Source organism: Sapajus apella, unplaced genomic scaffold (genome assembly GCF_009761245.1).
Source record: "Sapajus apella isolate SASKATOON/1434 unplaced genomic scaffold, GSC_monkey_1.0 scaffold113, whole genome shotgun sequence".
Taxonomy (NCBI): domain Eukaryota; kingdom Metazoa; phylum Chordata; class Mammalia; order Primates; family Cebidae; genus Sapajus; species Sapajus apella.
In genome coordinates this window covers 626,903-652,723 of record NW_022437053.1, presented here as the reverse complement: position 1 = coordinate 652,723, position 25,821 = coordinate 626,903, and the positions used below count along the sequence as shown (strand labels likewise).

Below are 25,821 nucleotides of genomic sequence, written 5' to 3'. Positions count from 1 at the left end.
AGGCTTGCAGTTGTGAGGAGCCTGGGGGTGGGTTCCGGTTGAGGAATGCCAGGGAATGACGGATGGAGGAAGCTGTGTGGGAGGAGGAGGAGCAGAAACCTCCACGGCCACGTAGATGGCTGGGAGTGGGAGCAGCGGAAACCTACCCCGCCACATAGATCCCAGCGGGAGAGCAAGGGCAGCACTTGGAAAGCGGGGCTGCACGCCATGCTGCTCAGCCCAGGGTCTGAGCCCTGCTTGCCAGAGGAGGGGCAGATGCAGGGCGGCCACACCCCGTGGGGAGGCCAGCACCGCCTGCAGCAGCTGACCCTACAGAATGAGGGCCCCCACTCAGGGCCATAGCCCAGCGAGGCCCCAGGTGGGACAGGGGAGAGCATGATGCCCAGGGGAGGGGAAGCGGGCAGCAGAGCTCCCCTTCTGTTCTCCAAGCAGACATTTAGGGTCAGCTTCTTCCCAGTGCCTCCAAAGGATTATGAGGCATGCCACCCACATGGTTGGTCTCCCTGGGGTGGTCTCAGGCCTTGCTTGTATCCCCAGCCCCTTTGGAGCCAGGGCATCACGCCAGGCCCTGAAGGGTCATTAGCTCACTGATCCCCAAAGGCTGGGGCCTTGAGGCACCCTGGGCCCCAGCAAGCCCCCTCCCAGCCAGCACACTTGCTTGGCCGGTGTTAGTTTTGTAAGAAGGGGCGTGTGTCTTCCCTCATTGGCCACCTCCTCACTGAAGCACAATGTGCCCCTCAAAGTTTCTGCTGAGGCCTGGGCACCCCCAGCCAGCCCCAGCAGATGGGCAAACTGTGGTCCCTTCTTGGAAGTCCCATTTCTCAACCCCCCGGGTGTCAGCTGGACTGGAAGCAAAACTAGCACTCAACCATGGATGCAGGGCTGGGGGGCCGGAGTCTTGCTCTGCCGCACCTGGAAGGCATTTTATGTCCCCCCAGGGCCTGGGCAGGCTGGCCTTCCTCCTTCACTCTAGGAGATGGGCATTTAAAGTGGAACTCGGTGGGGTGTGCATCTGTCATTTGCTTTCACCTAATTGAGGGAGGGGTGGGGGAGAGGGCAGTGGCTCAGCTCCCTGTCTCTGTCGGCAGATCCACATGAAGACCATGCCCGCCGCCATGTTCAGGCTCCTCACAGGCCAGGAGACCCCACTGTACATCTAGGCTCCCCCCAGCCTGGCCATGCAGCCTGGACACCGGGCAGGCCCGCCTGGGCCCAGAGGAGCTGGGAGCCGGGCCGCAGACTTGACCCCGACGCCACAACCCAGCCACGGACACTGGCTCCCCAAAGGGCGTGCCCTGGCCACCCACCTGGTTTGTTTTTTTCCACTTTGCCAAAAAGGGGTATGTCTTTATCAAAGGAGAGTCACAGAACAAAGTTTGTAAAGCGTTCAAGTATTTTGCCCTGTTCTGGACTGTCTTCTCCCTGCTGCCAGCCAGGGTGTGTCTTGGTAGCTGTGCGTGGTGTGGAGTGTGTGTTTCCTCCCTGAAGCTGTGCGGAGCAGACTGGCACCTCCGAGGGATGCAGCTCCTGGGGCAGGGCGGCCGTCGCTCTTGCCCCCTTGGTAGGGACATCTGGGGTCCTGTGGGCCCCCACAATGGTCCCAAACAGCTGCCTGTCACTGACTGCAGGAACGCAGCCAGCCCAGCTTCCAGGACATGACTTGTAATGAAAGTGTGGGGACATGTGATTGATTGTAAATAAAGGATAATGGTCACAACATGAAAACTCCATATTTATTTAGATACTATTACTGTTTGGACTTTCATTTTGGCAGGCTCTGTTTTCAGACTCTAGGGTTTTCTGACGTGACCTGTGACCACACCTGCCTCTCCCATCGTCTCTCTTGGGCAGGGCTCCCACAGAGACGAGGGCCAGGTGTCTGCCCCCTCTTTAAAATCGATCTACACACACTCACCCACGCACATGCTCCCCCGAAGAAACGAAACCCATGCCAGAAAACGCGACCTCGGCCACGCCTAAGGCAGCCGTGAGCACAGACCCCTCGGCTAGCGTGGCGCGGTGGCCCTGAGCTGTAGTGGCGTGTGTGTAGATCAAGTCAGATCTAGTCCAGCTCAGTTCATTAGCGATCCATGTACTCTGATGTCATCTTGTCCCGAAGTCTCTTTTTCTGGCCCAGGCCTTGAAGAATACACTGTGACTTAAAAAGCCTTACCACGCAGTAACTAAAGCTTTAGGATGACTGTATTCGAGGAGTGCCGTGTGTTGCATGCAGCTGCCCGTAGGAAGACTTCGTGCATATCACTAATAAACCTGAAGTCCTGATGAAAAGCCGTGTGTGTGACTAGTCTGTTCCCTCTGCGGCCGGTGCCCGCCTGCCTTTTCACTCACAGACTGGAAGCGGCTCGGCAAGCCTGCTGTGTGGTGGCGGCCGAAGCTGCTCTGTACCCCTCCTAGACCCTGAGCCTCGGGAGCTGTCACTAATCAGGTTGGAGGGTGGGCACTCTGGGTACCAGGTGTCAGCTGGGCAATGGGAGGTGCCAGCAATGGTGCCAGGTCACCGGGTCAGCACCAGGTTCTCAACCCACTTGCCCCAGGGGGGAGACCAGGCAGTAGAACACTAACAGAATGAGGGAGCCAGACAGCCCTGGGCTGCTTCAGACTACGACTTGAACAACCCCTGGAGAGGTGTGTGCGTTTAACAGAAAGCCAGACCCCCTGTCCAGCACCCTCGCTGCACCTGTGAGGCCTTTGCAGCCTGTTTAGCGACGATTCTGGCAGCTCTGCCAGCACTTACCTTTCTTCATGGCCACCGTTCTGGCATCAGCTGGTGTGCCAGGTAGCAAGCATGGGTTTTGGTCACCGGCGGGGGCCTGGGGTCCAGCTGGGTTAGGCTGAGGGCCTTGGATGGGGAGAAGCCCTCTTCTCTGGCCTGCCCACAGGAGCATGCGTGCCATGCTATGAGCACTGACCACCTTCAGGGCCCGGGATTCTTGGGGAACTGCAGAGTAAGGAGAAACTTACTTTCATCACCTGGCCGCCTGGAGGACATGGGCCGAGGGCTTGCCTCAGCTGACCTTAGCCATCAGGGGCCTTTAAGAGACAGCCTTTCAAGGCACACCCCCGCTCCATGCCTCCCTCTTCCAAGAAAGTATACAGGTATTGATCGACTTACCACCTATGCAACTTACAACCATTCGACTTTACGAACACCATCGCTAGCCACAACTGCTCCGCGTCTGGCAGCACAAACGTTGCCCAGCTGGGCGTACGACGGTGCGGACCAGCTTCCGGCAGCACTACCATCTCCGCGTGCACCATTTCAACTGTACATATAGCCTACTTAACTTACGACCAAATCGTGTTACGACCGGTCCGCGGTCCCAACCATGGTCGTAAGTCGAGCACTAGCTGTACATTGTAGAGGCAAAGGAAGCTGTTCCTAGGAAACTCTGTCATAGTGAGCTGCGCATATGCTGAAAAGTTGATGCGCTTGCTCTGAATTTGCTGAAGAAGGAAAAGCAAATACATTCTTGACACGGCCAACAAGCAAGAAATGCTGGAGATGGCCACAACCTTGCGAAATGAAAAGAAATGGTGCCTGAGTCAGAGCTGGAGGGAATGGGCCTCCACTCAGGAGGCCCAGGCCAAGGGGAACCTTCTTAACGACAGGGCCAGGAAGCAGGTCCTGGCAAGGAGAGCCCTGGCCAGCTGAGGACATGCCGGGGGGAATTCCACCACATCCTACACAGGTATTAAAAACCTACATGAAAAACTTTGAGCTACGGGCCTGCATTCCTCTCAGCAGCCCTTGGGGGCTGCCAGGGCCAGCATGGGCGGGCCTGTGTGTGTCCAGGCCCTGCCTTCCCCACTCTGCCCCAAAGCTGAAACTCTCGAGGCTCCTGGAAGCACCGTGAGTGGCGTGGGTGTCTCAGGCTCCCTGGCTGGCTGCTGCGAGGCCCGCTCAGGACCCTGCACCTGGCTGCTGCGAGGCCCGCTCAGGACCCTGCCCCTGGCCAGCGGCACACACGGGCTCTCAGCCTGCCTCTGTCCCAGTTAGACCTCAGAGACACAGAGGCCAGAAATACTTTTTATTAAAACACTGATCATTATTAAAACACCTTGAGGTACATTAAATAAATACAACCCTTCCACTTGTACAAACAGGTCTCTGGTGGCTTGAAAACTATTTCCTATAAATTCTGCCTTAGCAGCCTCTGAGAGTCAGCAGGGGTGGGGAGAGGCGTCTGTGTGGAACGACCTTCCTGTGGCCTGGTGTGTTGTAAGCATTTAATTGTGGATCCTCAGCTCCACCCAAAGGAGGCCTGAGGTCCTTGCAAATGATGCTCCCCCCGCTCCAACCTTGCATCTCAAAGAGCTGGGGTCCAGGTTCTCCCCCCTCAGCATCCTCATGGCCCCCAGGCTGGGGTCAGTGGTGGTGTCACAGCAGGTCCCAGCCCCCTTTGGGTCTTGGGAGGGCAGGGGACGCCCAGGGCCCAGCTGAGCTGGAGGAGGAGAGTGTCACCCCTAAAGCAGCCACAGTTAGCCTATTTAAAATCCCAGACAGGGAGCATGATTGGAGTGGGGGAAGGACGTGCAGGGAGGGGAGGAATTCAGCCTTCCCTTTTTCTGGGAGCCGACACGCAGCCTGGGGCTTGGGCTCTTGCTGCTGGAGCTGCTGGTACCCACATGCCAGGGAGCCAGGGTCACGGGCACCACAGCTGCTGGGTCAAGTTGCCAGCACATTCCCTAGTCTACCAGCACCTCTCTCTTCCTGGGATGCCCAGAGCCTGGACCCTCCTAGAGTCCATGAGTGGCCCTGAGCAGCAGGGCTGAGGGGGGACACCCCACCCCATCCCTGACTGCCTCGTTTCCAAGAGGCAGAGGGTTCCAGCCTAGTGGCATCAAGTTGGGTACGGTTTCCGTATCCACAAAACAGAGCTGCCACCAGCGCAAACCCAGAACTGGGTGGGTGGGGGGGGTGCCGGTGTGGGGACCATAGGGAGGCACCGCTGGGGCAGAAGCCCCACTGGCTGGTGGGTCCGGGCCCTGCTGCAGAGAAGGGAAGGACACCGAGCACCAGGTTGGGTGGCCCAGGGTACCCCCGCCCTGGCTGCATGATGAAAACACGCCAGAAGCCGAGTCCACTGGGAAGGGGCGGTGTTGCCTCGCTGAAACTGCAGCTAGGCCTGAGGACTGTGGCCCTAGCCCCCCCAAGGGCTCAGCCCAAGGACAAAGCTGTGTGGACCCCCTAAGCAGGTGACACCCATGCGGCGCGGCCCCAGCGTACCTCGGAGACAGTGGAGATGCGGAGGCCAGGGCGTCGGGCGCGGCTGAGGCGCTGCTCCGGGGCAGCCATTTTGAAAATCCATCAATTAATTGCACCTGCAAAGGGACTTGCCTTGTGTGAATTCAGAAGCCCCCACTTGAGGAAAATCAGAGATTTCCTGTCTTATAGTCTGAATAAAGTGCTCATCAATTCATCTCTAGTACATTTCTCCTGGAAAAGCGCAGGTTGGCATGGAAAGGCCTGGTTTGTGTGTTTTCAGCTCTCTAAAGCAACTGAAGCCTTCTCAAGCGACCACAGCTGGCGGAGTCCTCCATCTCAGCCCCAGGGCGGGGTAAGGGCTGGAGGAAGGCTCTGCGCAGCTGGGCTGGAACCTCACCGCCTGCCTAGCTTCCACCCGCAGTCACTCCCAGCGCACTGGCCCCAGTGGCATTGGGGAATTGGGGGAGCTCCAGGACAAGCCCCACAGAGCCCAGGGAAAAAGCAGCCTGAGCCCCGGCCCCCAGCAGTGGTGGGCACCCTCTGGTGTCCCCTGCGTCCCCATGCCAGGCCCACGGGCTCTCTGGGGAGACCTCGGGCCCGAGGCTGCTGTGTTTGCCGGAGCTGTTGGTAGTGGTCCTGAATGGGCATTTCCATCACTGCAGAAAGTTCTCGTGGACAGCGCTGTTCCAGGGCCACTGTTGGGAACAGCTGCCACTGACGTCACCAGAAAACGGGGGGCTGGGGGCCGAGAAAGTCAAAGGTGCTCAAGCCACCCTCAAACTGGGCGTGCCTGCTTCTGCACAGGCAGCACAGTGGGGGTCTGCCTTCATTTTTGTGTGAGCTTGTCAGTGGCTTACGATCTCCTGCGCAAGAGTGTCTGCTGCCCGGAGGAGGGTGGCTCTGGGTCACGGGGACCTGCTTTATCAAGAGGGACCACTTTCCAGAGAAACTGGCCTCTCTCCCCCAGACCTGGACCCACCGAGCTCAATCAGCTGAGCTCAGATACAAGGGAGACCCCCAAAGGGGCTGGGAATCAGCGCTTATTGTTATGGATCAAACTAGGGTCTGCTCCAGGGACAGGACAGGAGCCTGGAGAAAGGGGGCCCAGGAGGAGGTAGGGAAGGCACCCCACAGAGGGAGGCCCACAGAAGAAGGCTGAGCTCAAGGTCCAGGAGACCGGGAGATGGTGGGTACCTCCAACCCTCACAACACTGGCCTGTCCCCTGGGGTAGCCGGGCTGTGACAGGGGCCCTCACTGGATGTTTGTACCGTAGCCCTGGGGGTAGAAAGTTGGGCCCAGGCTGCCATCTGTGCTAAAACTCCCTATTTCCTTTCATATGAAAAAGGCCAGAGCATGACGAACATTTGATTCTAGAGCCATCGAACCACGTGAGAAAATGTCTCATGACTCGATGCCGCTCTCTGTCCACTGAACACTAAGTTAAATAGGGGGTGGGAGACTCCTGTTTTGGATGGCCCTGATTTTGGAGATACTTAGAGTCTTTAGGTGACATGAGTGTCCCCTGTTGCTGTATTCATATTCGTGCAATGCTGCTCAGTTCAAGCTCCTCCACGCCAGATAGAGTTCACTGTGGACATGAGAACAATCTTTCCGAATTACCAGGCCAGGTAGGAAATGCAATCCCCAAGGAAACGACTGCTCAGCTCCCCCGGAGAGAGGGAGTAACAGTTTCCTGCCCTCGCTGCCCCCAGATGATCCTGGGTGTCCCCCCCCGCCCCCCGATTTGTCCTCAGCCAAGCTGGGCCTGAAGCCTCTGTCAGGCAAGGCGGCTTCTGGAAAGAACATCTGTGGCACCAGGCCCGTTGCTGTCCACGGCCAGACTTGTGGCTCCTTCATACCTGGTCCAGAACGCTGGCGTTGAAGACGGCCTCCTCCTCGGGGGGCTCCTCGGAGGTGACGGCCACGTGCACGGCACCCCCCACGTGCTGCGCCTCGGTGGGAAGGGCACAGTGTGAGTGTTCCAGAAACTTAGTCACCAAAACCCTGGCGTCCGTGTAGGCCTTGCTGTCCACTAAAGAGCGTGGCCGCTCTTTGGAGGCCGCCGGGAAGGCCTCTGGTGCTGGCCGTTGGTTGACTTTCGAGGTATCTGGGTCTCTCACTAGTGAAAGCTGGGCCCGACAGGCAGCCGTGGCAGAGCGAGACATGGAAACTAAAAATCAAGGGAAAGGATGCCATTTGAAACTCACTGGAAACAAAAGAAAAGGCAGCCTTAAAGAGGTCAGCGCCAAAGCAAAGAAATGACTGCTCTCGTGACAAGCCTCCTGCTGGGGTTTCTGTGTTCCTGGGGCCGGCGCTCTGGGCACGGCCTGGGGTCCGCATCCCCCTCCCCTTCTCAGCCGGGCTGAGCTGCTGTCAACCTCCAGGGCTGCAGCCTCCAGGAGCGAGGCCTGCGGGAAAGGCCGCTGGAGCCGGCAGGGACCCGCCTTCCGCCCCCTCAGCTAGAATCCTGGCTACACGAGGGCTTGTGTGAAGAGGTATTGCCTTAACCAGCAGGAGAATTCAGTGAACGCGTGAAAGGGAAAGAGGAATTACCGATAAAACTATAATGACCTGTCTGTGACTAAGACATGTATTTTAGATGGCGAGCAAGCAGGAGAAACCTGCTGAACTGACACCCGCCCAGTGGCAGGTCAGACAGGAACCGCCCTGCAGCTGGCCAGGTCTGCCGTGGGTCCAGTGGTGTCCTGGGTCCCACCCCGGCACAGTGCAATGGGCCAGTGACTCAAAAAAAGCCCTGCACCCTTCATGGGAATACCCACCCATACCTGAAGGGCTCCAGGGCCCCCGGAAGGCATGTGCCTGGGGCGTGCGGATCAGCCTAGCCAAGAGAGGACAGAGGCATCAGACAGGTGTGTGGGTGCCAAGGCGTGAATTTCACTGAGGGGGACAGGCCACACAAAGCCATCAGGGGCCCACAGAGTGGACCCATGAGCCCCTCCAAGTACAGGGCATCCTCCTCCAAACCTCAGTGAGTGAATGTGAGCTGAAGGCCCCCGCAGCCCTACTGTGCAGAGGGGCTCTGGAGCTCTGAAGAACCAGCAGACGGGGGGTGTTTCAGAACGTTCGGACAGGACTCGCCCGCCGTGAGCTGGCAGTGGGACGCAGGAGGGGGAATACAGACATGACTGCAGCCAGGGAGTCCACACGTGCCAAACCTGGTGTTTCCACCAGGAGGGCACCTCCAGGCAACTGGCCACTGCGGGCCCTGGTTCCTTTCAGGGACTTGGTTCTTCCTGGTGTGGCTGGGCTCCAGTCAGAATCAGCTGGGCAAGACTACGGAGAGGAGACTGGGCCGGGACCCACGGCAGTTCCTGCACTTCAACGTCATGAAAAAGTCCCACCAATCTTTATTGGCAGAAACTGTGCCTCCTCTCAAAACACAGCAATGAGAACTGGGTGTGAGGTCCCAATCCCAGGGTGCCCAAGACTCTGGGGGAGCTAGTGTGAAATGCAAATTCCTGGGCTGCTGGCCATAGGGACCTGGTGCCAGGCCCTAGACTCTAGGGCACTGCCCGTGGGCACAGTCGCATGGGGCGATTCCCGGAAAACTCTGGGCTGTGTGCAGACTGCTGCCAAGGTGCCTGTGAAGTGCTGCTGAAAACGTACCCGTCTGCCTGGGGTGGTTCCAGCTGATGAAACTCTCCCACCACCCAGAGTTATATCACTGGGGGTCATCTGTCCTGTGCCAGACTCTAGGGCTTTTCTGGGCCCTGGAGCACATGTGCAGCACTCACAGCTAATGTCTGGGACTGGCCCCTGGGCCCCTTGAATCCTTCCTTCCCTGCCAGAGTGACAAACCTGGTGGGGTGCAGAGGGGCCCACAGGCTGCTCCCCACCCACCACCGGCTCAGGGGCCATCAAGACCACATTCCCAGTGTGGCCCCAGACAGGACTCCCAGGGCCGGGACTCCACTCTCAGGGGTCATTGAGACCTGCAGCATCCAGGGAAAGCCGGCCACACTCTTACGACATGGGTGAGCCTGGCCAGCCATACCTGCTGTGCCAGATGTGCACGAGGTGGGGTCGCTGGTAGATCGGGACACATGCCCAGGACCTGGCTGCACCTGCGAGCCCATACCAGGATCCTCCAGAGACACACAGCCAGGGTGAAGGGCAGGTTCAGGGGGCGCTGGGGTGCCTACAGGGCCATCAGGGGATGGGCTGGAACCTGGCGTGGCGATGCCCTCGGACACCAGGAGGCTTGTGCTGTCAGCTGGTACTGTAAGAGAAGGGACATGGCATTAGGGCGGGCGACCCCAGGGGGCGCTCATGTGGGACAGGGCCTGCCCCTCAAACTCCAGACCTAGATGAACTCTGAAACCCTGGGGGTGCAGAAACACTGAATAAAATTGACATGGCTGGGTACAGTGGTTCGAGCCTATAATCCCAGCACTTTGGGAGGCTGAGACAGGTGGATCATCTGAGGTCAGGGGTTTGAGACCAGCCGGGGAAACATGGTGAAACCCCGTCTCTGCTAAAAATACAAAAATTAGCTGGGTGTGGTGGCGTGCGCCTGTAGTCCCAGCTACTCGGGAGGCTGAGACAGGAGAATCGCCTGAACCCGGGAGGCCGAGGTTGCACTGAGCTGAGATCGCGTCATTGCACTCCAGCATGGTGGACAAGAGTGAGACCGCGTCTTTAAAAAAAAGACAAACGTCGCTTTTATGCTGTTGAAAGTTGGGGGCGCCAAGTGAGTTCCCAGAAATCATTCCAGGAATGGCATGGGTGGGGGGCTTAGACCCTTCACACTACATAAGAGATTAAAAGTTAGAAATCAGACGCTTTGGTCACAGGACGCTTTGGTCACAGGACGCTTTGGTCTGGGTGAACAGGGCTGGTGCAGGGATACACAGCCCCTCTGGGAGACATCAAGGCATCCCCACCAGGTCCTAGTGGGCCTGAGATCTGGCCCGCCCGTGCAGGGATGCAGCCCCAGGCCTGGCAGTGCAGCCAGACAGGGCAGTGCAGGCAGGTGGGCAAGCTCCGCCCACAGGACACTGGTCTTGACTCTCAGGGTGTGGGTGCCTGGCCGCCAGCAGCAGCAGCAGCCTTGCCTGGGAACAATCCGGGACGCAGACCCTCAGCTGGACCCCAGATCCACAGAAGCAGAGATCCTGGTGCTGGGCCTAGCCACTGGGGTTGGAGCGAGCCCTCCAGGGAATTCTGATGCCCTCCAAACTGTAAGAACTGCTGCTCCGGACTGGGATGTGGGTCAGGGCTGGGCTCCTGCAGGGAACCACTCTAAGGCTGGACCCCGCGGGGGCTGGATGGGAGTCAGTTTTAAACCCATCTCCACCGGGTGTGCATGCACGAGACAGCATGAGAATGCTCCTGCACTCTCGCTCCAATCACCAGGTGCCCTCAGAACCCCCTGCTAGTGCTGGGGTGGATACTGCAAGGTGAATCTCCTGCGTGAGGGCACTTTGGAGATCATGGCAGCCTCAACTCCTCCAGGCGTGGGGGCTTCAGGTCTGTTCCTGCCACCCCTTTCTCCCTTGAGTCTGTGAGCTTTCCCCAGGGTGACAGGCCTTTCAGGCCACCTCCCACTTCATCCTCACTGCCTGTCTGTGAGGCAGCCCTAGTTTACCCCTATCCCATAGCTGCAGAAATGGGCTTAGACAGAGCCAGGTTGAGGGCCACATGGCCACCAAGGTGCTCCTCTACTCAGTAGAGTCCTGATTCTGTAGCCCAGCAGGAGCCTGGGTGCTGGGAGCTCTGCTGGTGCCGGAGTCAGCCGTAGAGTTCACCGCCCAGGTCCTGGGAGGGAGGAGGATCCAGCCCTGCTGAATTCTGGGCAAGGAGCACCCCTGTCTATTTCAGCCTGCCCTGAGTAAGGGGCCTGGTAGCACTGGTCCCCCTCAGCCCAAACCCTGATATGCCACAGGTGTGGCCGCCCTGTGACAGTGACTGAAGCACACTGTACTCTGGGTTGCCCCTGGGAAGGCCACTGAACACCTTCTTGGAGAGCTTCTGATGGCTTGGAGTGACCAAGGGAAGGACAAGATTACTTCCAATCCCACAACTGCAAAGATGCTGTGCTCTGCAAACTCAAGGTGGCCTCCCAGAAAGACGGCCCCTTCCTGGTTCTCTTAGACGTTGAGTGAGCGTTGGGGAGAGGACAGAGTACCCTGGGACTATCGTCCTGGCCCTTTGTGGGATCGAATGAGTTATCTAACTATGGTCTCCAAATAAGCCAGCCCACGTGGCGCCTCACAGAGGCCTCAGATGGTGGCTCTCTGGGCTCGCCTGGCCTCTGTGTCCTTGCTGCCTCTGCTACAAAAGGCCCTCCTGCTTTCTTAGAGTCTTAGACAACATCCCCTGCCCGGGCTCTATACTTGACTCCCACACTGTGTGTTTGGGGATCTGACCCTTGCACACGTGTCCTTCAATGCCCTCCAGGACATGACTTCCTGCCTGTGCCCCCCTTCCAGCTGCCCGGCCCAGCCACCTTCTTCAGGGGGAGATGCCGTTCACCCGGTAGGTACAACTTTGGCTCTGGAAAGGCAACCCTAGATGGAGTCGTGCTCTTCAAATCCATACCCCTCAAGTGAGAAAGTGGGCAGAGGGGACGAGGTCTCCCCAGAGAGCGCGGGAGGTCTCCCAGGATGCCGACTGTAGAGGACGCAGGCACAGGAAGAAATGTGGGGAACATGGAGAGTGTTTAATGGGACAGGCTGTCGCAAACTCCAGCCCCTTAATAAGGAATGGAGGGAGGAGGAAGAAGAGGAGAAGAAAATAGGATAAGGAGGAAAAGAGACATCCTTGAACACACGAACACCCACTTCAGAAGCTGAAAGAGGTAAGATTACCTGGAGTGCTGAAGCCAGCACTGGTGTTTGGGTCCCCGGAGCTGGACTCAGCCACCTGCTGATCTATGCTTGTAACCTACAGTAAGAAATGGGAAGTGTCAAGGTGGGTCATCGTGGGAACACAACACGGTAGTGCAGGCACTAAAACTTGTCTCCTGGGCCAGACACAGTGATCACGCCTGTAATCCCAGCACTTTGGGAGGCCAAGGAGGGTGGATCACGAGGTCAAGAGATCGAGACCATCTTGGGCAACATGGTGAAACCCTGTGTCTACTGAAAATACAAAAAATTAGCTGGGCGTGGTGGCGCGTGCCTGTAGTCCCAGCTGCTTGGGAGGGTGAGGCAGGAGGCTGCAGAGAGCTGAGATCGCACCACTGCACTCCTGCCTGGCGACAGAGCAAGACTCTGTCTCAAAAGGAAAAAAGCTCACCCACAGCTCAACCCTTCTCCCCTATATTTATGAGGCAAGGTCTGAGGGTTCAAGTCACCCTTGCAGAGGCCAAAGCCTAGTTTTCTTTTTCTCTTTTTTTTTTTTCTGAAATGGAGTCTTGCTTTGTCGCCCAGGCTGGAGTGTAATGGCGTGATCTCCACTCACTGCAACCTCTGCTTCCCTGGTTTATGCGACTCTTCTGCCTCAGCCTCCCGAGTAGCTAAGATTATAGGCACCCGCCACTGCGCCCAGCTAGTTTTTTGTATTTTTAGAAGAGACGGGGTTTTGCCATCTTGGCCAGGCTGGTCTCAAACTCCTAACCTTAGGCAATCAGCCAGCTTCAGCCTCCCAAAGTGCTGGGATTACAGGTGTGAGCCACCACACCTGGCCCAAAGCCTATTTTTGTGAACTTTTGCAATCAGTGTGCCCAACAGGGGCACAGAATCCTGATGTCCAGTTGCACATTGATCTTTTGTGACTTTCTATTTTTCTTTCTTTTCCTTATATATTTTAGAGACAGAGTCTCACGCCATGGCCCACGCTGGAGCGCAGTGGTGCAATCATAGCTCACTGCAGCCTCCAACTCCTGGGCATAAGCAATCCAGCCTCATCCTTCCCAGTAGCTGGGAGAATACGTATGAGCTACCAAGCCCTGCTTTTTTCAGCTTTCTTCTGGGACAGACTTCGATTCTGCCTGGAGAGGCCTCGGAATCTGAGGGGAAGGCTACACCCCCTCTGTTCTCTACCCTATCTTCGTTCTGCCCGTTCTGTGGGGGGCATGGTTTCCACCTCAGAGGGCACAGCTGTGCTATCCCTGCGTTAGGGTTTCCGGATTCGACATTTACATGCGATACACACTATACACACGTCACGTGGGCACCGCCAGGCACCCCATGCCACCTCAGGAAACAAGTTTTCAATCCTTGTGTTATTTCAGAATTGCTTTGGGGATACACTTGCAAATAATGAGCTCCAGAGGAGACTGGGAAGGTGAGGGGGGCCCCTGCGGCTCCGTCCGATTTCAGCTCAGGCAATTACATGTCTGCCTCCCTCATCCCCCGCCACTTCAATCAGATAGCTGGTCTCCTTCATCTCTCCTCTTCAACCAGGCTGACACCGGGGTGGGGGATGGGGCTGCAGCCTTCCCACCCACACAAAGGGTGTGAGCTGCCCCTGTGGCACGGGGCTCCAGAGGGGGTTTTGAGACAAAGGGAAGAGGAAGAGCCGCCTAAGTGTGTCCTTTGATCTCACTAAGACGCTTCTGAGTGATGAAGTCCATGCTGTTTTTCTTCCTTGGCCCTCTCATTCTGCTGAGAGGGAGTCGGGGAGGGAGACTTCACCTCACCACCAGTACTCACTTGCCTTTCCACTGAAGTCATTAAGTGCCAATAACCGGTTTTGGAAATCTCTCTCCAGAGTCTTCCACCGAATCACAGGAAGAAAGCAATGCCCTAACGGTGTGTTTCATCTGGTGCCTCCCTGCCCACATCTAACCTGCCCTTGCACTTTCTTTTCTTTTGGATCATAGGTGGGTGGTAACTTACAATTCCGATGTCTAAAAGAAGCCTTCGGGTAATAAAGAAACATAAATAAAACAGGAGAAAGAAAACACGCAGTGGAATAAGTTCAGGAGGAAACTGCATTCGCTTCATATTTTGCATAAGCATCACTCACTTCTCTCTGGCTCCTGGTCAAATTCATATTCAGTTTTGAGAGGAGGCAGTTCCTGGGAGCGTATCTGTCACCTCTCACCAGCAGAGTGTCAAGAGTTTAATTTAAATGTGGCCCTTCCCTGATGTCAGAAGCCACCTTGCCACGCTAAGACACGGGGAAAATAGCAGTTCCTCTCATACAGCATTTTTGATGAACTATAAAGGCAGGAGAAAAGAGTGGGGAAGAAATGTATTTGTGGCATAGAATTTAAGTTGAAATTTGAGTTCAGCGAGGAAACATAAACACAGCTCTTTGCAGAAGGAGAGTGGGGAGGGGACTGTGGACAGGAGACACTTCGGGAATCACTTCACCTGAGTCTTACTGGTTTGCCGATGTGCTATTCTGAACAGTCGTCGTAATTGAAAAATCGATTGGCATTTCAACAAATAATTCACCTTGTACAAAGCTCTGTGGCTAAGACACTCGGCATGGAAATTCTGTAGTGCGTTTCCCACTCCTGGGTGAGGTCAACCATTTAGAACCAGATTTATGAAAAGCTGTTCTTTTGGGTCAATTCCAGCAATCATGCAAAATGTGAGTTAAATTTTAGGCTGGTGGCTCAAGGCGAACTCTGAACACGCTTTGCTAACAGATGTTTTGTAGATCAGAACTTGTAGTTCTCAGGCTGTGCTGGCCCCCTCCCTTCTCACGACTCCTGTTTCGCTCTGGGGTTCCCTTCCATCCGCCATGCTGTCACCAAATTACACTCCCACAGCACCACTGGGTCACGTGCAACATGCCAAGCTCCTTAAAGGCACTTCGATAGTTTGACATCCAAGGTCATAAAATATCTGCCCAAAGAATTTCAGCCCTGGTGAGCTGAAGCTCACACAGCCAGGCTCCAGGCCATCCTGCTGTTAGCCTTAGCTGATGCTATGACCTTCACCTACACCACGCCCCCGTCCTCCACACACTCCAGCCCCCCACACCACCCCCCCCTCCTCCACACACCCCAGCCCCCCACACCACCTCCCCCTCCTCCACACACCCCAGCCCCCCACACCACCTCCCCCTCCTCCACACACCCCAGCCCCCCACACCACCTCCCCCTCCTCCGCACACCCCAGCCCCCCACACCACCTCCCCCTCCTCCACACCCCAGCCCCCCACACCACCTCCCCCTCCTCCACACACCCCAGCCCCCCACACCACCTCCCCCTCCTCCACACACCCCAGCCTTCCCAGATTACCAGGCCGTGTTCTTCTGCAAAAGCTTCAAAGAAGTTTGTCTTTGTCGAGTCACTATATGAGAGGGATGTGACAGGGATTCTGTCCCATACCCACTGTTGTCAGTGCTCCCTGAAACATACACTTGCCACCAGGACAACAAGATCAAACCGGTAAGTTCTCAATCACTTTCCTGCTATCACAACGTGGAAAGTAAAAAAATTCCTTTTTAAAGTTTCCTTTCTTGTTAAAGAATAAGTGTGCTAATAACTTTGTGAAGCCCTATCCTATGTAGCTGTTAGACACGCCATGCTTACAGGCACATAGTACACTCTATGTCCTTGTGCTTTATCCAGGATATCTGTGCTGGACGAACTCACAGGCATGTCCCAGCTCTCCACTGCTTTTACCTGTTCAGAAAAGTTTTAAGTCGGGAGCCAATCGGGTTTTAGTTTACATTGTGAGGTCTGGCTCCAGCCAACAGAGATCAGACACAGCAGTCAGGACGACCCCAGGTGCGTAAGGGATAAATTGGTCTGCTTTTCCTTTGCTCATTGTACTCTCATGGCAAGATGGCTAGTGAGAGTCTGTGAGAGTACCCTTCCTGCAGTCCAGGAAGTAAAAATTGCGATGCTGAAACATCCTTTGTCTCAGTGCTGGTTTTTCTTTGTGGCTCCGAGCATCTATTTCCAACACAAAAGAAACTCACTCCTTCAACACTGGCTGAAGACTACAGCCACAGGAAAGAGAATGGCTTGTGACCCAATCCAACTCTCATCCGGCATCTGACCTAAGCCAGAAGGAAAGTGTGCACCCCGTCACCCAGGCGAGTGCTCCTCAGCCCATCCTCGGGGAGGCTACCCCTCCTGTGCTAAACCTCTTCCCCAGCGCGCCCCCCACCCCCAGACCCCAGAGCCAGCTGTGCCTCCAAGGAGTCTGCAGCCTCCTGTCTTTATCCAAATGAGTGCTGAGGGCAATTTCTACGCCATTTGTCCTTACAGGAGAAGCAACTGACCCCTCCTCAGAGGGGTGCAGGGTCGTGATGTGAAGGGGCGTTCCTCTCTGTCTAGTCGGGGGGCCCTGCTGCCTAAGGAGGGGACAGCTGGTGGCGCAGCTGGTGGCACAGCCTTCCCTCTGTGGACGGTAATGGGCTTCGTTGACTTCCAGACTCCCAGACATGGCCGTGAATTGAAAAACGCTCTCAGACCAGGGGGTCAAACAAAGTGGGCCTGAGGGCTGCAGCGGCCCCTTAATCACCAGATGCTGCCCTGCTGCCAGGCGGGCGCCCAGGAATAGGCTGTGCAGGTGGTCATGCTGTGCCCCTGCCAGCGCTGGGAGCTGGGGGTCTCCGAGCCAACCCATGCTAATCCGAGATCAGCCTCTGACCTCACAGCTCTTCTCACTGCAGTTCTGAGAACGAAATCTCAACTGAGAGAATTCCCCAGAGTTTGAGAGAGCGGTTTTGCGTGGGCTTCATGACCAGCGCGATCCCTTCCCATAGATTCAACGCTTCAGAGAAAACAGTCCAACTGTGACACAGCAGGGATCCATGTCCTTCCCGGAGCCGCTGTGCGGTCAGGCACGGAATGTCACACCCAAGTCCAGAAGTGACTTCCAGCAGTCAGGGGCCTAGAGAAGCAGAGCCTGGGCTCCATGGACGGGGGTTCCCGTCGTGGGGAGGCAGAGGGCTCCGAGGGGCTGAAGGGAGAGCGGGGAAGCGGGGCCAGTCCCAGCGCGGAGCTGGAGTTGTGACGGCAGCAGGCAGGGTCGCTGAGCAGCGGCGGAGGAGAGGACAGAGGCGCTCCCTCACCACAAGGCAGCCGTGGGGAACCACACACCCCTGAGGCCTTCAGGGACTTCCTGGTCCACCCGCCACCCTGCCCAGTGCCCCTGCTGGCTACAGCATGGAGCTGCCCATCTGCACCCTCGGTCAGCCTCCCCTCCACCTTCCCAGGGACTTCCCTCATGGAGGGCCCTGTCCTGGGCCTGCTGCCCTCGCCCTCTAGGTCCTTCCATGTCTGCCTGGTGACCTCCTCAAGGTCCTAGATCCACACTCCCCTCTAATCACTATCCCCTCTTCTCTCTTTACTGAACTTCCTGCAAGAGTGACCTACTCCTGCTCTCCAGTGCATCCTCGGGCCAGCGGGGCTGAGGCTTTGATAGGCAGCACACCCTTAGCCCTCACCCCACCCCAACACCCCAGTGACTGACTCAGAAACCCTGGGGGTGAGCCCAACCATTAGGATTTGATGAACAAGTTCCCTGGGGGGGCACCTGCCTGGCGTCTGAGAACCTCGGCCACGCCTGCACTGCCCTGCCGATGTGCCGTCCACTCCTTCACCTGCTGTGGTCTGGCCCTGCCCTCCATCCCATCAAAGCTGCTCTGCCAAGGCCACCAGCAGCCCCTCCATGGTGAGCCACATGGCCCTGGGGGTCAGCTTCTAGAAAGCACCTGGCCCATCTCTTCCTTCCGGAACTGCTGGTTGTGGCAAATTCAGGCTCCTGGGAGCCTGTGTGGTAGCCTGCAGCCTACCGAGTGTGGGGGTGCCTTTCTCCCAGCACCTGCAATCGTGCCATTCTGTGGGGGTCCCTCTCTCCCATTTCCCAGACTGCAGTGACAGCAGCAGCTAACAGACTCCTATGAACTACAGCTCCCGTCATCTTGCTGTAGTTCACACTCACTCAGAATTCAACTCACCACACCCAGACAGGTCACCACCCAGCACGCTCATCGGAGACTCTTTCTGGACGACCCTCGGTCTGGGGGATATGCTGTGCCTGCCCTTCCTCCCTCTGAGCCTTGCACACGCTGTTCCCTCTCTCAGGAGCCCTTCCATCCCCACTCCCTGCACCTTGCCTGCCCGATGCCTGCCCAGCCTGACTTCCCAGGCTGACCTCCCAGACCCTCCCTGGGCCCCTTAATTGGGCCTGACACCATGACATGTGCCCCACGTGCACCGGGCTCCCCTCGCAGCGCTGATGATAACCGTTATCATAGCCAACCGTCCCCACGAATAACACTGATTTGAATTATTGTTACTATACACAGAAAGCTAAGTAACACCGGGAAGGCAGGGGTCCTGGCTCAGCTTTATAAAAACGTCTAAGAACATCTCCATGACTGCAGGTTCGGGAATGGATTTCAGGGCCATGCCCGCCTCCTCACGAAAGGATTCCTCCCCACAGGCAGCTCCCACACGTGTGCTTCTAGAACCCACAGGAAGAAGGGCGTCCCAGCCGGGGTGCAGGGACCGCCGTCTGCAGCTGCCCAGCCACTCCAGGCATTCCAGGGGCACTGTCTGCTGTGCAAGGGGGCACTGGGGGCTCACCACAAGCCACCCCAAAGGGGGTCCTTACCACATATGTGACTCCCCAGGTGCATGGCGCCTTACCGTGTCTGAACGCGCTCTCCATATTTCCACAGCGCACAGGGAGGCCGTGTTTCTTCCTGTCCTAAGACCACCCGGCCTGCTAAGGTGACCCGTCTTTGTGGGTGTGACTGTCAGCAGGGCTCATGAGCTTATTCAGCCACCATGGAAACTGCTGTTCCACCCACAGAGGCTCCTCAGGGTCAGCACTGCCTTGGTTCCTGGTTGGCAAAGGGACCAGCATTGCCACCTGGCCTGCGTGCACGGGGGCCCTTGGGATCTCAACGTGACAGGGACAACGTTGGGGGTGACATCAAAAGGCCTGAGCCCTGTGCTAGGGTGGCTTTACAAGAGTCAGCAAAGACAGCGGGCAGCCGTCCAGGCCTGATCTGATGCCCCGTACCACTGCCTGGCCGGTGATCTGGGCAGAGAGAACAGTCTAGGGCTCCATGGCCGCTGAGAAGCCCACAGTGAGCACTTCTGGGGGCGCCTGGATGCTTTGAGTCATGCTGTCACCCGCTCTCCTCTGCTTGCTGCCTGGGGCTCAGAATTGGCTTCAGCCCCTCCCTCTGCTCCTCCCTGGTGAACCTCCTTGGCTCCCCTGCCCGTGCCCTCTGCTCCAACTTGCTGCTGTGTCCCAGCCACGCCCCGGTCCCCGAGGCCTCCAGGACCGCCCTGACCACCCGTCACAGGAGTTCTCTGCATTTCCTAAACTGGACTATTGATCTCTCTAGCAGGACTGGGGAATGTTCACAGATGATATCCTAAAATATGTTTTCCAATCACTTGCTTTCTCTCCCTGTATCTCAAGGACACCAGTGAGCTGTCGATTTGGTCTATTTACATAACCGCACATTCCTTGGAGGGTGGGTCCTTGGAGGATCCCTTGCACTGTGGGCCACGTGACCTTTCCAGATGTCCCCATTGCTCTGCCCTGGCTAGCAGCATTTCAAACTGAGTAATGACAATGACGACAAGGAGGAGGAGGAGGAGGACAATCCCCAAAAAGGGTGGCTGACGTCTGCTGAGCTCAGTACTTACTATGCTCCAGGTCCTGTTGGCTCCATTCAGACCACTTCCCATTTGGTCCCATGACCTTGGTACTATGATGATGCCCATTTTACAGAGGAGGAGACCAGGGCTTCATGAACATACAGCCTGTCCCATGTCAGGCACTGAGAGGCTGTGGGAGTGCCTGGCACGCACAGAAGCACTGGCGGTGGAGGCACTTCCCTGGCCCGAAGCCTCTCAGCCTGACACAGCAGGGACCCAGGGCAGCTTCCTCCCCTCCCCAAAGGGCGCTGATGGCAGTATGTGATCAAGGCTGGCCGGAGCGCCCTGGATACTTGGTCCATGGACCCAGCTCTGCTCCTGGGGGCTCTGCCCTCGGGTCAGGAGCTGTCCCAGGTCCTTCTGCCTGCATCCTAGAACACCCACCAGCACGAAGCTCAGACACACCTGGACTGTGACTCATGGCTGCAGAAACAGAATGGGGGAGACAAGGGGACAAGCACCGACACTGGGTGCCCCAGGCCCGGGCTGGCGTCTCTGCAGGTGCTGCTCTCCGAGCCTGTGGCCTCATCTATAGCACAGGGCTAATGAGACCAACATCCTGGCCAGGTGCGTTGGCTCACGCTTGTAATCCCAGCACTTTGGGAGGCCAAGGTGGGTAGATCATGAGGTCAAGAGATCAAGACCATCCTGGCCCATGTGCTGAAACCCCATCTCCACTAAAATACAAAAAACTAGCCAGGCGTGGAGGCAGGTGCCTATAATCCCAGCTACTCGGGAGGCTAAGGCAGGGGTATCGCTTGAACCTGGGAGGTAGAGGTTGCAGTGAGCCGAGACTGTGGCACTGCACTCCAGCCTGGCGACAGAGCAAACCTCTGTCAAAAAACCAAAACCAAAACCAAAACAAAAAAAAGACCAACATCCCACAGGTTTGCTGAAACACTTCGAGACAGACAAATGCCTCAGGGGGCCTCGGCGCAGGGCACTCGAGGGTGGTCACTCCACAGCCACTCGGACCTGGCGCTGTGTGCGGTGCCTCCTGAGGGCCGGCCAGGACAGTGTCCCCAGCGTTCCCACAGAAACTGGCCTTATCTGGGGCCCTGGGCCTCACCTGGCTGGCAGGGGGCTGGCCCACCACCGCCTCGTACGGAGGGGGGAGCTCAGCAGGATAGAGCAGGCCGGGGCTGTTGATGGCCACGTCATATAAAGTGCTGAATGGAGACGGAGTAAAGTCCAGGTGGAGGCCCCTGAAAAGGCAGAAGCATCACATCGTCACTGCCTGGGGAATGAGGAGGAAGGGCTGGCAGCTCTCAAAGCAGCCCGAGCAAGGGCGGCCAGGGTTTTCCCTCTCCTAAGACTTCCCATCATGGTGAAATCGAAGCTTCACCCACTGGGTGATGTGCACCTTTGTTTTAGAACAACATCAACATTTTCAAGAAACTCTACCAACCTGTCCATTAAAATTCAAATAATCATACAGCTGATGAAGTCTTTCATTCAACTTTAAATGTAACCCGAATGACTGTAACTTGACAGCAGCTTTGCACACCATGAGCACATAAGGCAGCAACTCCCGTCTGCCTCTGGTTTCTTTTGGGCTGCGTCGCGAAGGTGCCACGGGGAACAATCAATGTCTAAGGCCTCTCCTCCCACTGCCCTTTCCCTGTTCGCAGTGCCATGCCTGCAGGACCACTGCCACTCCCACCTCCCAGATGCTGCTGCTAATCTCGGTGGCTTCAAGATGGGGGCAGCACTGGGACACCAACCTCTGGGTGTCAGCGGAGGGTGTGCAGGTGTACTCTGGGGGATAGTAGGGTGGAGGCGGGAGTGGGGGGATGAACTCGTCGAAATCCAGGGTCTGGTGGAGAACGGTGCCGTGGGGAGTCACGCAGGCGGGGTTGGCAGGATGCGATCTCTGCGGAAGGAACTGGAAAACAGAGACAACCACAGAGTTATCTGGGACATCTTGTATGGCTTGTGTCTCATTAAGCTAATTACATGCAAGTGTTAATGATCAGTTTGGAATGTCTGTAATTTCAATAGTCAAGCCACGACTGCTAAGCACACGCTTCAAAACGAAGGCTCCAGGAGGAACGCCCTGCCTCAGAAGCCTCATTACGCTTTGCTGCCCACGATGTTATACAGAATGCCTGTTTTTAAAGAAAAAATACGGTCTGGGAAGTCTTGAATGCTGTCCCTACTGCCCCACCTGGCCCCTCTGAAGACAGTCCTCAACGACTGCTGTCGGAAGGCTGCCTGATGTCCGTGGTTTAAGACGGCACTTGCCAAAGTGTGTTCATGAGAAAACACTAGACCCTGCTCTCGAGATGTGCCCCCGCCACCCCGGAATTCCTGCGGTGAATCTGTGGAAAATGCCACATACTCCCTTCGTGGAGTCCTGTAACATGCATTTGTGTGTTCAAGGCTCTGAGAAGGCCTGCACTGAAATACTCACTTAGCTGTTCAACGCTTTAACCCAGCCTTTCTCAAATATTTCAAAATGGGCCCTTTGGACACATAGCCTCTATTAACATTGTGCCGTTCTCGGGATTTCACAGTTTGGAAAACACTGCTCTGAGGAAAGAGAGACAACTTCATGAGTTCCAGAACCTTCTATGGGCCAACCCTGAACACTGAGATGCTGCTTTAACAGTGAGGTGAAATCACTTTAACAAAATGAAAGCCATTTCTGCCTAGTTTTCCATTTCTGAAGTACTAATAACCGGCTGCTTTTCTTTCCACCTCCATGTCTCTGCTGTCCAGAGGTCCCCCGTGACATGGAGATGCCTGAGACATTGCTCCAGCTGCAGTCAACCCTGCCCTATGAGAGTCTACATGGCACAAAGACTCATGCTGCAAAGGGCTCCTGGCCAGGGGCCCTACCTGCACATGGCAGGTGAAGTAAGGAGAGGAAGGTTGAGTGTGTGTGTCTGTATGTGTGTGTATATGTATATGTGTGTATATATGTTTATGTGTGTCTGTACATGTTTCTCTGTATGTGTATATGTATGTATACGCATGTGTCTGTATGGGTATGTGTATGTATCTGCAGGTGTGTATATGTGTCTGTGTGTATGCATGTGTATATGTGTATGTGTATACGTGCATGTATATTTGTGTGTATATGTGTATGTACATGTGTGTGTATGCACGTGTATATGTGTGTGTGTGTGTGTGTGTCTGTGTATGTGTGTGTCTGTGTGCTGAGGGAAGAAGGGACCCAGAATCACCCCACACAAGCAAGGACAGCTCCTTTAGAAAACAGTAAGGTCTCCAAGCACAGTGTGAGCCTGCAGTCCCCAAAGCCTTGATGAAGAAGGCATCTGAACAGGTCTTGAAAGATTGGTGGGATTTCATCAAGAGGGCACGCAGGGAGATTGAGGCTCCAAAACAGGTGAGCCAGGGATGGATGTATTTAAGAAAAGCAAATAGATAAGGCTCTGGGGGTCAATTCTTAATTCTGGGGCACTGGGGAGCCAGTAAGGATGTTGGAGCTGGGAGCAGGCGAACTGGAGCTGCGTGTAGGAGAGGCCTTCCGGCAGCAGGGGTAAGGTGGGCTGCAGCTGACAGAGGCCAGGACATGAAGCACTTTTGCACCGGTAGGGTGAGGTGACGATTCTGAATGGGGTCAGGTGCTGTGAAATGAGTGCACTCTAGGTTGACAGAGAAAGGCCGGTGGCTGTGTCTAAAGGTGTAAATCGCAGGAAAATGGCTCCCATAGCCTCCCCAACACACAGAGCACACTCCTCGCCTCTCTGGCTGGGCCGACCCACGGATGCGTGTGTTTAATTGTCCGAAACAGGCGATCACTGGCTGAGAGCAGGGCGGATGTGCGTCTGTCATCTGCTGCCTTGGAGGCCGTTAGTCCAGATGCCTGCTGCACAGAGCTGAGAGGTAGGGTGAGGGCAAATGCCCTCAGGTCTAATCAGGAAATAGTTTCCATTAGCCTCTATCAGAAATTAGAAAAAAATCAATGACAATCTCAAGCAAAACTAAAGACATGCAGACACCAAAATACTTTCCAATTCAAGGCACCATCCCACCAGGAAAGAGAGCAAGCATTTGAGGAGGGGTGGAGCTGCAAGTGACCCGAGGCTGCCACACACCGGAGGCTGTGTGAAGGTCAAAGGATGCACCTGCCTCTGCGCTAGGCTCCGGGTCGCCTTTCGGGGGCAAGTTGCCCCAACCGTCCTGGACTCCAGCCTGGACTTCTTTCCCAGGGATCCTTTGACTCCTCAGCCTCCCCAGCGAGAATCCCGCAAGTGGCGCTTGATGTATCCCCTCTCTTCCCCACCATCAGTGTGTGTTTACTTAGGGCAGGATGTGTCTTCATCCTCTTCACTGCAGGCTGCGGCTGCAGGGCTGCAGAGCCTGGGAGCTTCCCGGGCTCCTGTGCCCGGGGTGCAGGTGGGCTCTGCCTGTAGGGGGCATCAGAGGGCGCCTGGCCAGCCAGCGGGGCAACAAGGGACCTGCGGGTTTCCTGCACGTTTCCACCTCCTCCTCCCGTTCCCCGGCTCTGGGAGTTGAGAGCTCTCTGCAGTTATTCCTCTCTCTGTAACCTCAGCATCCATTCTGTTCCCCAGCCTTCCACACCAAGTAACCTGCTCCTCCTGTGTTGAAATCCTAAGGGCAATTTCTCTTCCTGACCATTTGGGGCACATCTGTTTCACCCACCTTTGTGTTCCCATCTGACAATCGCATACAGCGGGTGCTCAGTAAACTTCTGTAGAGGAGACAGGCAGACACCTGGCGGGCGGAGGGGGTGCTCCACTCAGCCCCTGCCCACCTCCTCCTCGCAGGAGCTCTTAACCTGGGTGCCTCTCTGCCGTGATTTTCTGTCTCTGTAATTTGGTCTCCATCCTCCTAGCACAGCTGTTTTTAAACCAACCTGATGGGGTCACTGCAGTTGAAAATACTTTAATGAGACAGACCTTGGCTCACCCAACTCCACCTGGTTTCCAGCTTCCTAAGCAACCAGCGCCCCCAAACTCCCCGCTCTTTGAACAAACCTGCTCCAATCCCAGCTAGCAAACATGTTTTGTTCCCTCTTCCCAGCTCCCACCTCCCTTTCATCTGGTGCCTCCTAGTCACCTTCAGGACCAGCTGAAATACTTGGGACCCGGAGAAGCCTGTGGGCAGCCCCCCCACCCCCCGCCTTGCTAAGCTCCAGGCTCTGGAGCCTCACCTGCTTGTTTATTGCCAGAGACAAAGCTCAACTCTGTACCCAGAGGTGGCGGGCAGGAAAGGGGCTCTGAACTGTCCCTTCTTTCCCAGGTGGCTCTGCTTGCCCTGCTCCGTACCCGCCTTCTCTGATCTAAGTGGTGGCAAAGGTACACCCGAGTCTGGTGCCCAGCTGGGGTGCTCACGCACCTGAAGTGGGCATCGCAGTGCCCAGGGCTGTCCCCACATAACAGGAGTGAGCATTTGAGACCCTGTTGGAGAGAAGCCCTGCTCGGTCTGCTCTGGGGAGAGGGGATCCGAACTCAGGTGTGTGCAGTCCTCCGGGTGCATGTGGAAGTGATGGAGGACAAGAACTAAGGCTACCTGGCCTCAGGTAGCTTCCCAAAGCCCACTGAACACAGAGCCCCAAACAGATAACAGTTATCGGTCTATCCACACAGCCCAGGGGCTGGGATCTGAGGGAGAGCATGAAGCGGTCAACAGGCCTGGGACCAGGAGTCCGATGGCACGTCAGTTGTCTGTGGGCACTGCCTGGGCACTGAGGACCCACGGGATGTTAGCACATGACTGACCCTTTGAGTCTTGGTCCCCTTCCCTGAGAAGCACCATTGCTCAGTCACAGACCAGACAGCACGCCGTGTGGTTTAAAGGAAGGCGTCCATCATCGTATGAGTTCATCTAGCCCATGCCTCCATCTCTTGCCATGGAGGACAGGGTGGGGCAGGTGCCAGCGGTCTGTGGACCAGGGCCTCGGATTTCCAGGAACACCGTGGAGCTCTGAGCTGCCTGTTCCTCCAGGTACCAGTCAGGTCTGCTTACCTGCCTTTATATTCAGTGGGTTCCTGCCCAGCACCCTCTCTCCCTGTTCCTTCAACCAATGTCCTTGACACATC

General features: G+C 56.3%; 2 protein-coding genes across 10 annotated transcripts in view; one reads left to right on the top strand and one right to left on the bottom strand.

The window, feature by feature from the left end:
- APBA2 (amyloid beta precursor protein binding family A member 2) overlaps positions 1-2,289 on the top strand; it is a 211,836-nt gene extending 209,547 nt beyond the window's left edge. For 3 of the 7 annotated variants that reach the window (XM_032259930.1, XM_032259928.1, XM_032259932.1), the window contains one exon: positions 1,089-2,289. In XM_032259930.1, the coding sequence (XP_032115821.1) occupies positions 1,089-1,160 (72 nt within the window). In that variant the 3' untranslated portion in view covers positions 1,161-2,289. The remainder of the gene's footprint in view (positions 1-1,088) is intronic. The other 4 variants (XM_032259926.1, XM_032259927.1, XM_032259929.1 and 1 more) reach the window with 2 other exon arrangements.
- Positions 2,290-6,636: 4,347 nt separating this feature from the next.
- The window catches only part of FAM189A1 (family with sequence similarity 189 member A1), a 394,185-nt gene continuing 375,000 nt past the window's right edge, over positions 6,637-25,821 (bottom strand). For 2 of the 3 annotated variants that reach the window (XM_032259933.1, XM_032259935.1), the window contains 5 exons: positions 21,514-21,674; positions 20,859-20,994; positions 12,059-12,134; positions 9,244-9,468; positions 6,637-7,398 (listed from right to left, as the gene is read on the bottom strand). In XM_032259933.1, the coding sequence (XP_032115824.1) occupies positions 7,082-7,398; positions 9,244-9,468; positions 12,059-12,134; positions 20,859-20,994; positions 21,514-21,674 (915 nt within the window). In that variant the 3' untranslated portion in view covers positions 6,637-7,081. The remainder of the gene's footprint in view (positions 7,399-9,243; positions 9,469-12,058; positions 12,135-20,858; positions 20,995-21,513; positions 21,675-25,821) is intronic. The other variant, XM_032259934.1, reaches the window with a different exon arrangement.